At 39.4% G+C, this 16,534-nt stretch overlaps 1 protein-coding gene across 2 annotated transcripts in view; it reads right to left on the bottom strand.

The window, feature by feature from the left end:
* Window positions 1-16,534, bottom strand: part of AMPH (amphiphysin) — a 212,848-nt gene that overhangs the window by 66,536 nt on the left and 129,778 nt on the right. For both annotated transcript variants that reach the window (XM_059885736.1, NM_001098130.1), the window contains 4 exon segments: window positions 7,559-7,666; window positions 5,706-5,791; window positions 2,041-2,116; window positions 1,316-1,398 (listed from right to left, as the gene is read on the bottom strand). In XM_059885736.1, the coding sequence (XP_059741719.1) occupies window positions 1,316-1,398; window positions 2,041-2,116; window positions 5,706-5,791; window positions 7,559-7,666 (353 nt within the window).

Raw genomic sequence — 16,534 nt, 5'->3', positions numbered from 1 at the left:
GCGATGCAGCTCAGCCTTACATATACATGCATCCATTGTCCCTTCATCTCTGTATAAGGGAGCCACCTTTCCCCATGTACTTCCTTCCTAAATCACCCAAATGTCATTGTGATATTCTTATTACATTTCGTTCAGTTTGGACACAATAGTTCTGTCCCTTTCCTGTCTTCTTTTAGGCCATGTTCTAAGACAATATACTTAATGCTCACTTAGTATAGCAGCCAGGGTAGGGACTACATGTATATCTAGACCAAATAGCATCAAATGAGAAAATTACCTGTCTCCAGGAGGTTCCAAACACTAATACATGGAGGTGGCAGTGCCTGTGTAAGAGCACTGTGTTTTTATAAATGCATGGGTATGCGGGTATCCATCGATGGATCGAAAATCATAGACTGTCAGGACTGTGTTATTTCCTTACAAGTTGTTTAGTTCAATAGCATATTTTTATTTCCATTGATTTTTTAAATGAGCCCTTTATCCAGAAAGGTTATTGAACTTCCTCCAGGAAGGCAGAGCAAATTAACTGCAGAGTCAGAAAACTGAAATTTGAGTCCTCTGAATTCCAACCCAAGCCTCACTAGCCTGAGTACATAACGCCTGAGAAGGATGGATAAAAGGGATTCCCAAATCATAAGAGTAAGATGCTGTGAATCCAAACCCTGGCACTGTAGACTATTCATCTACAGATCACTGAGCCTTTGGTAAATCTGACAGGCACACTCAAAATAAAAACAAACCAATGTTCAACAAAACCCAAACAATGAAGTGTTTGCGAGGTCAAGTTAGGAGGGAAGATGATGGTGAGGTCTCACTTACTTCCTTTTGCCTCTCCCAAAAAGGATTCATTAAAGGTATCAACACCAACATATTGGGTTGGCCAAAAAGTTCGTAATATATGATGTTATAGAAAAATCCATAATATGGTAATAGAAAAACCTGAACGAGCTTTTTGGCCAACCCAATAAATAACAAGACTAACTGTTGTAGGTTTAGGGAATTCTCTTCCTCTCCAAATAAAGTAACAAGTGCACAACTAGAATTTGTATGCAAGAAGTTGACATTATAGCTGGAAAGCAAAAAGAGGTAGATAGCACTCTGTAGTGACAAAAGTCCATGAGGATATATCTGAAGGCTAAGAGTCAATGTAAAAGCACAGAACTAAGTTCTGGTATCAGCCTCTGGATGGAAAAATTCCTTGATTTTAGATCTTTGTAGGATGAGTAAAAGATGCTGGTATAGGCTGTAGAAATTGCAACAATTTTGGCCTTAAAGGTATACACAGATGAACTTGGCTTTCATGAACATGGCCTACCTGGGAGCTCCTTGAATGGTGAAGGCCTTGTCAGCATGCTGGTCGCCCAGTTTTGTCATCACTTCATACAGTTTGTGGCAAAGCTAGGAAGACAGATGTCACTTGTCTGTTAATTTTAAGTCATTCTGCTACAAATTCAGGCTACTGCCCCCAGGAAGGAATTGTTTATTGAAACATCAAGAAACTTATGATAGCATGGATGGTCTCAGAATAATTTAATGTCTGAATTGGGTCCAATTTAAATGCATGTCAAAACTGTAAGGCCACAAACACAAATTAACATATATGTAAACCAGAATATAGAGGAGAAAACACACACTTATTATTTACATTCATTCTATTAGAGATAAAGTGATACAACCACCCTGTTGAACTAAGAAAATATTACTCAATGACACAAATGCTGACTATCTATTTGGAGACCAATTTTTCCTCAGCCTAAAGACTTGAAAATCCAACTTTAAAAACTGCCTGAAAAAATAAAAAAGATTGTATGATTGTAACAAGTAGGTAGGGGTTCATGAAAGTACAAATTGAACCAGATTTATAGAAACATGTGGTCACTACAAAACAATGTAGAAATATCACTGAGAGTCAAAACACACTATTAAAAGAAACATGAAAGAGAGTAAATTCTTTGCCTAATGTGTGCCATTGCATTTGCTTCCAGAATAAATGTTCATTTACTTTATATTCCATATGGAAAAATAATCATCATTACTCACCACTGCGATTTCCTTATGAAACTTGGCTTCTAGGCTGGAGACATTTTTGAAAGTATTGACATAAAATCCAACTCGTCTACCATGTGGAAATACAAAGAGGAAAGAAGAGAAAGCCCAATCAGCAAAACTGTGTTTTTAATGGCTATTACATATATTAAAAAACAGATTTTCTTTACATAATTTTGAGTAACACTAGATTAAATAAAAATACTTAACCCAAAGTAGGTCCAACCTTTCCTGATCCGTTAATGAATGGATACCATCTTTTGGTATAGAACACAGTCTTTCCTGATATCTGGTTAATACCCAAAGAAACATTTCTCACACTTTTATGTGCATCAAGATCACTTACAGATTTATTTCCAATCTAATAGGTCTGAGGGGTGTGTGTGTGTGTGTGTGTGTATGTGTGTGTGTGTGTGTGTTGCTCAGTTGTGTTCGACTCTGTGTGACCCCATGCACTGTAGCCGCCAGGCTCCTCTGTCATTGGAATTCTTCAGGCAAGAATACTGGAGTGGGTTGTCATTCCCTTTTCCAGGGGATCTTCCCAACCCAGCGATCAAACCCAGGTCTCCTGCACTGCAGGCAAACTCTACCATCTGAGTCACTAGGGAACCTCAGGTCTGTGATGAACTTCTAACAAGTTCTATGTGATACTGATGCTGCTGGTTCAGAACCAGTGATTCTAGAATCACTGCCCCAAGAATTTGTGTTTTAGATATGTACTTTGTAAAGGTTTTGAGATAGAGAAGTTTATAATGAACATATGCTTCATTCATACTGCTGAGAGAAAGAAGCAGATTTCAAAACAGCATGTGAATGTTCACATTAATACAAACGGCCACACAAGACTAAATACCAAAACTCAGCAGCTTTGGACAGAAACAGCTGAAGGAACTAAGAGAAGAGGGTAGGATGGGCCAGCTGCAAACATCTGCTTGAGAGGACAAACAGGCTGCCATGAAGAAGGATCAGATTTAAATAGAAGGTGGGTGCAGATGGGGAAGGGGGAGGTAGCTAAAGTTGTGATTAGTCATTCAGTCATGTCTGACTCTTTGCAACCGTGTGGACTACAGCCCACCAGGATCCTCTATCCATGGGATTTTTTAGGGCAAATACTGGAGCAGGTTGCCATTTCCTCTTCCAGGGGATCTTCCCGACTCAGGGACTGATCCTGCATCTCCTGTGTTTCCTGTATTGCAAGCAGATTCTTTACCTGCTGAGCCATGGTGGACGCCCAGCTGAAACTGATTGGTGGTTATTGTTTTATTTGCATCGATTTTTCACTATACTAAACAAAACCCTAATGAAGATCTATGAAATTAACTCTGTGTCCAGCTTACTGTTTCCTCAGAATAAGCTTCTTGACTGTAAACGCTGGGTGAAAGGTACAGAGAAAAGCAGCTTTGACGGGCGCTGCTGACCCACTTCCCTATGCAGGCACCTTCTAGGCCCTTGACACAAAACTTTTGTAAATATGCTGGGAAAGAGCTGGCATCTCACCTGCTTTTAAATTATCGTCCATTAATGAAAGCTGAGTTAATCCTCTTTTGTTCCTTTATCTATTGCCCATTTGAATTTGCTTGTTTATTTCTTAGAGCTTGTTTTATTCTTATTATTCATACAGAATTTTCTATTAAAAGCACTGAACCTTGAATACATTTAGCAAAAACAAGAATCCCCATTCTTCTATCTTTAAATTGCTTCCTGATACACAGCTTGTTTATTCCAATGATTATTTAGGAAAATAATTGACACAGTACTTGTAAGAAACACCTTATTTAGAATGACTAGACAAACATCTATGATTTTCTAAGATTTTATTTCCTTTGAGAACTCAGAAATCAAATCAACAAGGATGTATTTAATTTTTAAAAAAACATGTTCAGTAGTTTTGATGCCACTTATCATATACTGATTCTTATTTATGAAATCAGAGATTCTATCAAAGCAGGAACTGCCTTTGGCTAGTTCACAAGAACAGACTCAGCACCTAATAGCAGTTGGCACAGAACAGGAGATGCAGTAAATATTCCATGAATGAATGAGCGAACGGATAAGCAGATTAACAAACTAGTGAATGAACAAATTTGGCGCTCATTCTACTGGAAGAACACATTCTGACTATAACCTCGACTTACAAAAAACTGGTGTTGTCAGCAGTAAAATATACACCCACAAAGAGTACCAGGCTCTGAATTGTGATATTATCTGCTGTCAGGTACTCTGATAATATCAGCTATAAAATGAGGATTCATTTCACAAGCTCTTCATCAACAAGGGACTCTGAGACATTACCATTTCCCCAAAGTACTTGTCTGAGGCATCCTCAGGGCCCTTCTGGTTAGCTGTTAAGACCAACTTAATTTCTTCATTAAGAGGTTTCTTTGTTCTTGGAAACCATGGAAAGGCTTAACAGCTGAGCCTACTGCAGTCCCAGAATGCAGGCCAGGACACTCTCCCCTAGCCCCAGTGAGCTGGTCACTGCTTCCCCCTAAGCCTCCTTCAATGGAAGAAGCATGTTCTGTCTATGAGTCTGTTTTACACATATGTTCATTTTTGCCATATTTTAGATTCTACATTTAAGTGATATCATATGGTATTTGTCTTTCTCACTTACTTCACTTAGTATGATAATCTCTAGGTATACCTATGTTGCTGCAATTTTGCATTATTTTGTTCTTTTATGGCTGAGTAGTATTCCATTGTATACATATACCATATCTTTACCCATTCCTCTGTTGATGGACATTCAGGTTGTTTCCATGTCTTAGCTATTGTGAATAGTGCAGCTATGAACATAGGGGTGCATGTATCTTTTTGAATTATAGTTCTGTCCAGGTATATTCCCAGGAGTGGGACTGCTGGATCATATAGTAAGTCTATTTTTAACTTTTTGAGGGATCTCCATACTGTTTTCCATAGCGGCTGCATCAATTTACAATCTCACCAATAGTGTAGGAGGATTCCCTGACCTCCACATCCTAACCAAGATTTGGAATTGTACTTAAAGCAGTGTTGCATGACAAGCACAATCCTGTTTATTCAGGGTGGTAGCATGGGTGTGCTGATGAAAACTGAGACATAAGGCCCCACTTCACCCAACAACTTCTTGGTTCTACCACTAAATGGGAAAACTGAAGTTAGTGGAATGAGAAATGCAGAGTACCCATAAAAAAGAATATTTCATTTATAAAATAAGAATGAAGCTCAGATTAACAGGTGAGAGCTGACAGTAGAGGTTTCACACAAAAGACAGAGACTAGATGACCCCTTGAAATAAAATGTTCTTCCAAGGGTTAAAAATTTATCCTTTAAATTTCAAGGTTAAGGATAGTTCTCCTAATGCCTCTAAATGAGATTTGTATCTCTACTTGAAATAAAAGGCTAAAACAGTGTTGTCCAATGTGGTAGCTAACCAAATTGGGTTATTTAAATTTAAACGAATTAAAACAAAATAACATATATTTAAAATTCAGTTCCCAGGTCATACTAAACATATTCCAAGTGTTCAAGGTGAACCACATGTGGTTAGAAGCTACCATATGGTAAATTACAGATTATTGAACACTTCTACTGGACAGTGAGTGCTAACTCATCACAGGAAATAAGACAAGTAATATTCACTATTCCTGAACTTATAACATATACAGAACCATCTTTACCTTGACCACAATGATGGTAACTCTTCTTGTAAGTCAACGTTAAACTCTTCAAATACTTTCTGTGCTTTCTGAAATTCCTCTTCTGCCTAGAAATAACACATAACATGTTTACACTGAAAACATCACAGGCATACCACACTTCTAGACACAACAACATTTAATATAAAATAGAAATAGCTTTATGGCATCCTGGAACATTTTGGAAAGGAGTGAAATCTGGTTAAAATCCACATGATCATTTTCAATAAAAGTGAAATGTTAAGTCTTATTGAAAAAGGAAAATGTGATGGATTACAATGGTTGCTCTTGCAGTCTCTGGCAGATTCATTCATTCTTCAAAATTGCGTGAAGTGCCTGTCACATACACTGTTACATCCTCTGCCAGGGATACTGGGTCAGGATGCTTCCCAAGAAATTCCCTGTCTAGTGGGAAGTCTAAGTAACTACACTACAAGAGAGGGCTTATAAGCTATTATGGAGCATGCCATTAAGAAAGATAGTGCAAGAATTAGAGAAGGCTCCATGGAAAAGGTGATATTTTAACTTGATACTGAATCTTGAAGAGTGAGCAACTGTTTGCTAATGAAGTGGTGGGGAATGGTGGACAACACATACAGGAGGAGTTGCCCGGGTTGGGATTCTCACTCACTAACCATGTGGACTTTCTTTACCACCTTTCTGCACCTAAAATCCATAAACGAACACAGCAATGTCCACCTCACAGGTGTTGTGAGTATTAAGGAAAGTGGATGTAAATAAAGTGTTGAACACAGTGCCTTGCTTCTCAGGGGCCTGATGTGAAACTCAGCTCTTACAGTGACTGCTTAGGAGCTGGTGTGTAGGTCAGAGAAGCTCCAGATTAGGATGTTTGTGTGGAGGAAGGAAAGCAGGGGAAAGAAGACTTGAAAGCTGACAAGATGGAGAGGTGAGCCAGAAACCAGCTGTGAAGGTTGCATAGGCCATGCTAAGGAATTTAGAACTTTTTGACTGGCAATGGGAGCCATTAAAGGACTTAAGCACTGGAGAAATTCTACCTGGGTACGTTCAGTAGAAAGGTGATCCAGGAAGCTGTGTGTGGGAAAATGGGGGAGACAAGACTGGAAGCCTAGAGAGAAGTTTGTATGTGTCTCCAATGAGCTGTCAGTGACTGACATATATGGAGAAATCTCTGGCAATGGGTTCTTTAAAAGAAAATGAACGTCAAGCAATTGTAGCACACATCTGTACTCTCAAGCACAAGTTACGTCTGAGAATTTCACACTGCATTTCCTAGTTGAATCTTCATTCTGTCGTCAAGTATGGACCACTGCAGGTTTCCCAGGTGACGCTAGTGGTCAAGAACCCATCTGCCAATGCAGGAGACATAGAGACGTGGGTATGATCCCCGGGTCGGGAAGATCCCTTGGAGGAGGACGTGGTAACCCACTCCAGCATTCTTGCCTGGAGAATCCCATGGACAGAGGAGCATGGCGGGCTACAGAGTCTCAAAAATTGTCTCAAAACGTTGGACACGACTGAGCGACTTAGCATGCACACACATGCACACACATGACACACATAAAGAGTGTAAGGACACATTACTTTATATGATTAGGCAGTACTGCTAGGGGTAAACATTTATTATGATGAAAATGTGTGAGTCAGTGCCACCCAAGTGAATTCTACCAAGGACCTGAAAACCCTTAGTGTAACTTACAAAATTATAGACAGCATCCAGCAAGACCCATATTTCAATTTTTAAATTCCGTCCTGATTCCAATCTCCATGAGAAAAGAGAGATTTCATTTCAAAAGCAAAGTTGCTACAGGTCATAGAGTACAGAGACTGGTGACAACAGTGGAATTGGCCCCTACCTTAGAGATGCGACTCTCATCCTTCCTCTTGGAACTCTGCAAAGCTTCCAGATGATGGCGGGCACTGTCGTAGTCCACCAGCTTCCGGCTGCGCTTGGCGATACGATTCTGCCAACAGGGAAGCATAAGCGCTAAGAGAGAGACACGGTCACAGATTCTCTTCTTGACTGCCAAAACACTTTCCTTGTCCAGAGTAGCTGGAGATCGAAGTGAACCTGAATTTCTGTAGACAAATGACTGCTAGAAATCAAACTACTGTCTTCAATCCTTTGTGTGAATGTGTGTGTGTGTGTGTTGTGTGCACATTCAGTCATGTCCATTTATTTGTGACGTCATGGACTGTAGTCTGCCAGGCTCCTCTGTCCATGGAATTTTCCAGGCAAGAATACTGGAGTGGGTTGCCATTTCCTACTCCAGGGCATCTTCCTCAACCAGGGATAGAAACCGAGTCTCTTGCATCTTCTGCATTGGCAGGCAGATTCCTTATCACTAGAGATTTGTGTGACTACCATTAGGTAAATACCTCCCTTCTGATAATAATTAGGACAACCATTAAGATCTGAAAGCAGAATTTGCAGTCAAAGACCAGAGAAATTCCAGAATTGGTGGAGGAAAGCACATCAACTTATACTCTCTATTAGTCTTTATTCTAAACCTTTAAATGTTCCATTTTAAAGACAGTCAAAGACTGTATTAGGATCTGCTTTTATAATTCTAATAGCACTTACACTAACAGCAGTGACATAAATCCTAAGAAACCCTTTTTTCCTAGAAGTGTTTGACAACCCTTTTGTTTGTTAGAAATATCTGAGGAGCTTTAGGAATATATTGATTCCTAGAGACTTTCACTTCTAGTTAGGCTATAGAGAGCTGCAAAGAATGTTACTCCCACACTAACAAGAAAAAAATATCTGGATAGTCTATAAAAACATAAATTGTCTTGACTGTATCAGAGACATAAACTCACAAGCCAATAAAGCCATCTGAATCCCAAAGAGGGATGCGTCCCTGTAGGGAGAGATGAGACACAAAAACCATTTCACCTTTGTCAGGCAAAAGCTGTTGCCAACCCAATACAAGTGGACAAGTTCAGTTCAGTTCAGTTCAGTCACTCAGTCATGTCTAACTCTTTGCAACCCCATGGACTGCAGCATGACAGGCCTCCCTGTCCATCCTGGAGTTGACTCAAACTAATGTCCATTGAGTGTGTGATGCCATCCAACCAACTCATCCTCTGTCATCCCCTTCTCCTCCTGCCTGCAATCTTTCTCACCATCAGGGTCTTTTCAAATGAGTCAGTTCTTCGCATCGGGTGGCCAAAGTACTGGCATTTCAGCTTTAGCATCAGTCCTTCCGGTGAATATTCAGGACTGATTTCCTTTAGGAAGTGGACAAGAGATCAGCTAAAATTTTAACAAATTGTTAAAGATCCACTGGGGGCTAAGGTGTCAGTTTGGAATAATAGCTGGGTGTCCAAGACACAGGGGAGGGACTTCCCAGTGGCTAAGACTCCATGCTGCTAATGCAGGGGGCCCAGGTTCAATCTTTGGTCAGGGAACTAGACCCCACATGCTGCAATTAAGAATTTCACAGGCTGCAGTTAAGAGTTCAAATGCTGCAACCAAAGATTCTGTGTACTGCAACTAAGACCGGCACAGCCAAAAATAAAAAGACATGAGGGTAACTTGCAATTATGAGCAAGCTCTTTCCTAGGGCTTCCAATGGATTCTACCAGAGTTTGGGGAACAAGACACCCCCTTGCAGTGCAGGTGAGAATGAGGTGATCTCTGACTGCCAAGGGGTAGACACAAAGCCCTGCCTATTTCCTAGGTTATTTTTCTATTTACAAAGCAAAAGCTTTATGTCACTTGACGAGGAAACAACAGATCTTCATGTCCAGAGACACCAGGCAGAGATGCTCCATTCTGGGGAAGAAGCAGAAGCAAAACCAAACTAACCCTGGGAAGGGACAGGAATCCCCCAGGTCCATCAGTTCAGTTCAGTTCAATCACTCAGTTGTGTCCGACTCTTTGTGACCCCATGGACCGCAGCATGCCAGGCCTCCCTGTCCATCACCAACTCCCGGAGTCCACCCAAACCCATGTCCATCAAGTCGGTGATGCCATCCAACCACCTCATCCTCTGTCATCCCCTTTTCCTCCCACCCTCAATCTTTCCCATAATCGGGGTCTTTTGAAATGAGTCAGCTCTTCACATAAGGTGGCCAAAGTATTGGAGGTTCAGCTTCAACAGTAGTCCTTCCAATGAACACCCAGGACTGATCTCCTTTAGGATGGACTGATTGGATCTCCTTGCAGTCCAAGGGACTCTCAAAAGTCTTCTCTAACACCACAGTTCAGAAGCATCAATTCTTTGGCACTCAGCTTTCTTTATAGTCCAACTCTCACCTCCATACATGACCACTGGAAAAACCATAGCCTTGACTAGACGGACTTTTGTTGGCAAAGTAATGCCTCTGCTTTTGAATATGCTATCTAAGTTGGTCATAACTTTCCTTCCAAGGAGTAAACGTCTTTTAATTTCACAGCTGCAATCACCAACTTCAGTGTTTTTGGAGCCCCGAAAAATAAAGTCAGCCACTGTTTCCACTGTTTCCCCATCTATTTCCCATGAAGTGATGGGACCAGATGCCATGATCTTAGTTTTCTGAATGTTGAGCTTTAAGCCAACTTTTTCACTCTCCACTTTCACTTTCATCAAGGGGCTCTTTAGTTCTTCACTTTTTTCCATAAGGGTGATGTTATTTGCATATCTGAGGTTATTGATGTTTCTTCCGGCAATCTTGATTCCAGCTTGTGCTTCTTCCACCCCAGCGTTTCTCATGATGTACTCTGCATAGAAGTTAAATAAGCAGGGTGACAATATACAGCCTTGCCATACTCCTTTTCCTATTTGGAACCAGTCTGTTCTTCCATGTCCAGTTCTAACTGTTGCTTCCTGACCTGCATATAGGTTTCTCAAGAGGCAGGTCAGGTGGTCTGGTATTCCCATCTTTTTCAGAATTTTCCAGTTCACTGTGATACACATAGTCAAAGGCTTTGGCATAGTCAATAAAGCAGAAATAGATGTTTTTCTGGAACTCCTGCTTTTTTGATGATCCAGCAGATGTTTGCAATTTGATCTCTGGTTCCTCTGCCTTTTCTAAAACCAGCTTGAACATCTCGAACTTCACAGTTCACGTATTGCTGAAGCCTGGCTTGGAGAATTTTAAGCATTACTTTACTAGCGTGTGAGATGAGTGCAATTGTGCGGTAGTATGAGCATTCTATGGCATTGCCTTTCTTTGGGATTGGAATGAAAATTGACCTTTTCCAGTCCTGTGGCCACTGCTGAGTTTTCCAAATTTGCTGGCATATTGAGTGCAGCACTTTTACAGCATTGTCTTTCAGGATTTGGAATAGCTCAACTGGAATTCCATCACCTCTACTAGCTTTGTTCGTAGTGATGCTTCCTAAGGCCCACTTGACTTCACATTCCAGGATGTCTGGCTCTAGGTGAGTGAGCACACCATCATTATTATCTGGATCATAAAGATCTTTTTATACATGTATATTCTTATGTATATTCTTGCCACCTCTTCTTGATATCTTCTGCTTCTGTTAGGTCCCTACCATTTCTGTCCTTTATTGAGCCCATCTTTGCATGAAATGTTCCCTCGGTATCTCTAATTTTCCTGAAGAGATCTCTTGTCTTTCCCATACTATTGATTCCCCGAGTCCATAGGATATATTAAAAAATAATTGCAATAAACAGAAGGGTGGGAGGAAAAAAACATCTCAACCCATAGGGGAGGAACATAAAACATTCTTTGGGGACTTCCCTGGTGGTTTATTGACTAAAACTTGGGATTCCCAATGCCGGGGACTTGCGTTCAATCCCTGGATCCCACATGCCACTACTAGGAGTTTGCATGCCACAACAAAGATTGAAGATTCCACGTGCCACAGCTGGGATCCTGCACAGCCAAATAAATAAAGAAAGAAATATTTTAAAAATAAAAACTTCTTGGACCTAAGATCTGACTTCTATAACAAGAAGAGGTTTGATCCCACCTGGGCAGGGGCAGCAAACTCCTGCTTAGACCAATCACAAATGTGAAACTGGCTCTGCCTAAGACAGACCAGAAAAGGATAACATAAGCAGCCCTGCCCCACTCCAAGTCCACCACTGAATAACAAGAAATTGCTGCTTACCACTGGAGGAAGGATAAATGTATGGGTAGAAAGCCCCTCCGCAATACAGGCACACAAGGACTCCTGAAATCTGATGGGGAACAGGAACACTAATAAAAACTCTCTGGCATGCAAGGACCCACCCAATGTGGGTCAAAGATGCAAAAACTGGACTTGACCTCAAGAGTCTGAAAATATTATAGATGTTAGTCTATACGCTCAAGGCATTAGCAGCTCTGTTCTGGAGGAATCTGAAAGCGATGGTGCACTGAAAGTAACAATAGCAACAATGAAACTCAAATCCAGCTCAAGCTGCAATTAGCTCTTACATTAACAGCTTGCCAACAAAGAATGCCCACTTCCAGGCATAAATATTATTTCAGTCTTCATTCTTCCATACATGGAGTCTGGCATTCAATCAAAGATTTTGAAACACATACATAAAAAAAAAAAACAAAAACAAAAAAGGCCCATGAGAAAGCACAAAGCAATCAACAGAAACAAACCCAAACATGACCCAAACGTTGGAAGTATCAATCAGTAATTTTAAAATAACTATGACTAATATGTTAAAGTATCTAGCTGGAAAATTAGACAAAATACATAAACAGGTAATTTCAGCAGATACATGAAAACCGTCAAATGAAAATCAAATGGAAATGCTAAAGACAAAAAAAATTTATATATCAGAGAGGATACATCTGTTCACTAGACATAAAAGAGTTGAGGAAATAAACTGTACAGTTGAAGCTAATTCAAGAGAAATTATTCTCTTTAAACCACAAGGAGAAAAAAAAACAAAACAGAATCAACCACAAAAGGCCTCTAATACAATATCAAATAGTCTAACATAGTGTAAATTGGACTTCTCAGAAAGAGATGAGAACAAGAGTCAGAAGAAACATTTGAAGAAATAATGGCTGACAACTTTATGAAATAAGGGAGCCATCAAAATTCAGTTCCAAGAAACTCAGAATCCCAAAAGAGAAAGATACCAAACAAGACACAGCCAGCTATATCATAGCCAAACTGCTAAAAATCAAGAATAAAGAAAAACAGCAAATACAAAGGTAAGAATTACAGAAGACTAATTTTCAGAAACTGTGCAAGCTAGAATACAATGGAGTGGTATCTTTTAAGCACTGAAAAATAAAAATCAACAGAGATCTTAGAATTCTATTCCAAGTGAAAATACCTCCCAAAAGTAAAGATGAAATAAAGTTTTTTTTTAAGACAAACAACATTTGGGGGAACTCACTGCCACATAAGAATTGCAATACCAAGTGGAGCTGTCAAAGAAATGAGTATCAGAAATAATTAAAAAAAAAAAAAAAAAAAAAAACAGGCACATAAGATTTTGTGTTTTTTTTTTTTTAATTTTTGACTTTAAAATTAGTTTTTCTTAATACTTATTTCTTTATTTATAGCTGCGTCCGGTCTTAGCTGTGGCATGCAGGATTTTCACTGTGGCATGTGGGAGCGTGTGGGCTGTGCAGTTTGCAAAGCGCGGACTTAGTTGCCTCGTGCTATGTGGGATCTTAGTTCCCAGAACAGGAATTGAACCTGCATCTCTGGCATTGAAAGGTGGGTTCTTAACCACTGGACCACCAGAGCAGTCCCATCTCCTTATATTTTGAACCTTTGTGCCCTCATTTGCCTCACTCATTCCCGGCTCCTAACTCTGGGTTAGTACTCTTCTAGCAGTGCCCAGGTTTCTGTGACAGACTCTGTCGTCCAGATACTGTCTGTCCTGCTGTGCTCCCCCTCCACGCTCCCTGAAGGAGAGGTGACAGGCACCGTGAGGCAGTTACTCTCATTTAGATACTTTCAATCCCTTTCACTTGACTCTGCACAGACCACTTCCAACTGGTGTTACCGAAAAATTTGGCTGATATACCACATTCACTTAAAATATGCCATGAATTAGTCCAGGCAGAGCAGAGAGAAGTGTCTGATAAGGTGACAAAGCTCATTATTTTTAGCAAATATCTGTTACCTCCCAGGAAGCACTGACCCTTGAGGCAGTGGCCTTGTGTGACGCTATGGAAACTCTTACAAAACTCTGTTTGTGGACTTGGGTGGGGTGGGAGTGAGGAGTTTCCTTTAATATCTTCCAAGAAGCAAACCTGGATTCTTTGAAGACAAATTTGATTTTTGAAAAGCGTTAAAATTCAATTACTTCCAAGCCTGGGAAGGTACACTGGATCATCTTATTTTTTGTTCACAAACAAGAAGTGAAGTAAATAATGTGAGTCATTTTCTTGTGTAACTGACAAGTCAATTACAGAGTTCAGCTTACTGTGGTAGAAGTTATTATTTTGAAGGCCATCACGCATTTTGATGCACATATTTTTGTGTTTGAAGAGCCACTCTTATTTCCTTACCTATTTGATATTTGGAAAACCTCATCTCCTAAGTAAGGGTAGAGTTAATACACCACAGCTTTTACAAAGAAAATGATACAATTCTAATTTAACCATCCAATAGTAAGTTTTATTAAATAAATTTACTAGCTTAATAGTAAATGATTTCTGTCTTTTTAAAAAGATTGCTTTTTATGCTGACCATTTTTTTTAAGTCTTTATTGAACATGTTACAATATTCCTTCTATTTTTTGTTTTGTTTTGGTGACAAGGCATGTGGGGATCGTAGCTCCCTGACCAGGCAGGGATTGAACCTGTACCCCTGCATTGGAAAGTGAAGTCTTAACCACTAAACCACCAGGGAAGTCCCAATAAATAGTTGAACTAAGTGGTTTATTTAAAAGTACTTCAGATTTCCCACTATGAATTGACCTTCTGCAGCAAAGAAAATAATTTACTGAAATTTTTAAAATTTCAACAATACTCCCAATTCGGCATTCATTTTGGCCCCCCGCTCTAGATATATGCTTAGTGGCTCAGGCATGGTGGCCAAGATAAATTCTAAACTGCATTTTACAGTAACAGCTCACAGCTGTAAGCCTGCCTGGGTTAGTGACAAGCTGGCTCTTATTACAACACTGATGTTAGATGTCAGTGCTGTATAAAAAACTGTAACACCAGGTGCCCTGCCAATCACAGTTGGAAAAGTCAAACATCATCCCCTCATAACTGGTACTTCATAGTCTTTGCTGATGGGTTGCAGTAAATATTTGGAAATCTGCCTGAGGTTACACACAGCTTGTTGATATTAACAAGAGTCAAGGAGGTTAACTGTGTCCCAAGCTTTGAAAATTCTCCACTGTATTTTTAATCATAAGCCCCTTTTCATCAATAACCCATTCATTATATAAAAACTCAACACTCACTTTATGAAACGATGGAGTCTATATCCACTTCTAACTTCCAGCCACTGGGTAAATGCATACTTCCGTGTATTTTCATAAAAGATAAGTCTTTCAATCACTAGAAGCAGCTGTCCCACCTACTCTCCAACTCCAAATTTTCTCTTTTCCAAGATAAACACTGCTGTTCCCTTCACTGTTCATCATATGAAATGCTTTTGCAATCCTCTATCTTGGTTGAAACCCTATGTGTATGCTCTAATAGTCTAAACATGACTTCACAAAAACAGAGAGAGAGATTATGTAGGTTCTTTTCATGATGCAGGTAAAACCATGAAATATATTTCATTTATCTTCAGGGCATGCAGCTGGAAAAATGATTCCAGATCTCTCTTATAAAGATGTTTCAGTAAGTGGAGGATCATTTTTATGCTTGCCCCTCCACCACATGGACCCCAGGAAAAGTAAAAATCCCACTGAGTGTTTCAACAAACTGAAAACATAAACCAAAATAATCCATCAGGAGTTTATTTTAATCTATGTTTCAACATAAGTAGTTCTGTGTCTATTTGTCTTCTGTAATTTTACACCACTCCTAAAGAGAATGGCTAATTTCCAAATAACTTGCTGGGAAGTACCATAGCAAATAACAAATAATAAATGCTTCACACTTCTTTTGATGGCATTAAGTTTTGATCCTGAAAGAAACCCAACAACTTTTCAAATGTGTTCTTCTGTAGGCAATCACAATTTTCATTTGCTTATTAAAGTCATACTATCAAATATTATCTGAATAATTTAGACAAGTTGTGAAGTTCTTTGAAATTTTCCAATAGGAAGACAAACTTTTCTTTTACCTCCTTCTGACTTATTGGAAATTGATTTTCATGAAGATTAATTACCATCCAATAAACAATATTCTAAAGTGTGATGATAATTCTGAGAATCTTTGCTTCATAAACGCTGCAAATTCCAATACAAAATGTCAATGCCTATCAAAGTATCTGAAGATGTCTCAAAATGCACTCTCTGTGTACAGAATTTTAAAATTTATTAAAAAACTTTTTAATTCTCAGAAAATTTTAAAAACTGACTTAAAATCTTTTCATTAGGATGTAGTTATATAATGACTGAATAAATTGTTCTGCTGCCTATGATAATAACATCACTGAGAATTGATATCTAGATTTGTTCTCCAGGATATTTTGCCAACAAGGCTAATGTATCTAGTCTGACTTACTTAGGTTCTTGTCTGGTGCCTCTGGCTTCCCCAAAACACACTGAAGTATTAGCCAACTAGCATTAGGCATTCTGTGCAGGGCCAAGGAAATGAACATCATTGATTTCGGCCAAGAAGTTTCACTATGTTTCATGGCCAAAGCCAGTTCACACTACTGCAGGTATTTTCCTGGTGTTTGGCAATGTCTATAAAGGTTAGGCAACCATGCCTGGAATTCTGTTCTCCAGACTGTGAGCTAATAAATGGGTATTGTTTTAAGCTTCTAAAAAAAAAAAAAA

The sequence above is a fragment of the Bos taurus genome, chromosome 4 (assembly GCF_002263795.3).
Source record: "Bos taurus isolate L1 Dominette 01449 registration number 42190680 breed Hereford chromosome 4, ARS-UCD2.0, whole genome shotgun sequence".
Classification (NCBI taxonomy): domain Eukaryota; kingdom Metazoa; phylum Chordata; class Mammalia; order Artiodactyla; family Bovidae; genus Bos; species Bos taurus.
This window is presented reverse-complemented; position numbering and strand designations above follow the sequence as displayed.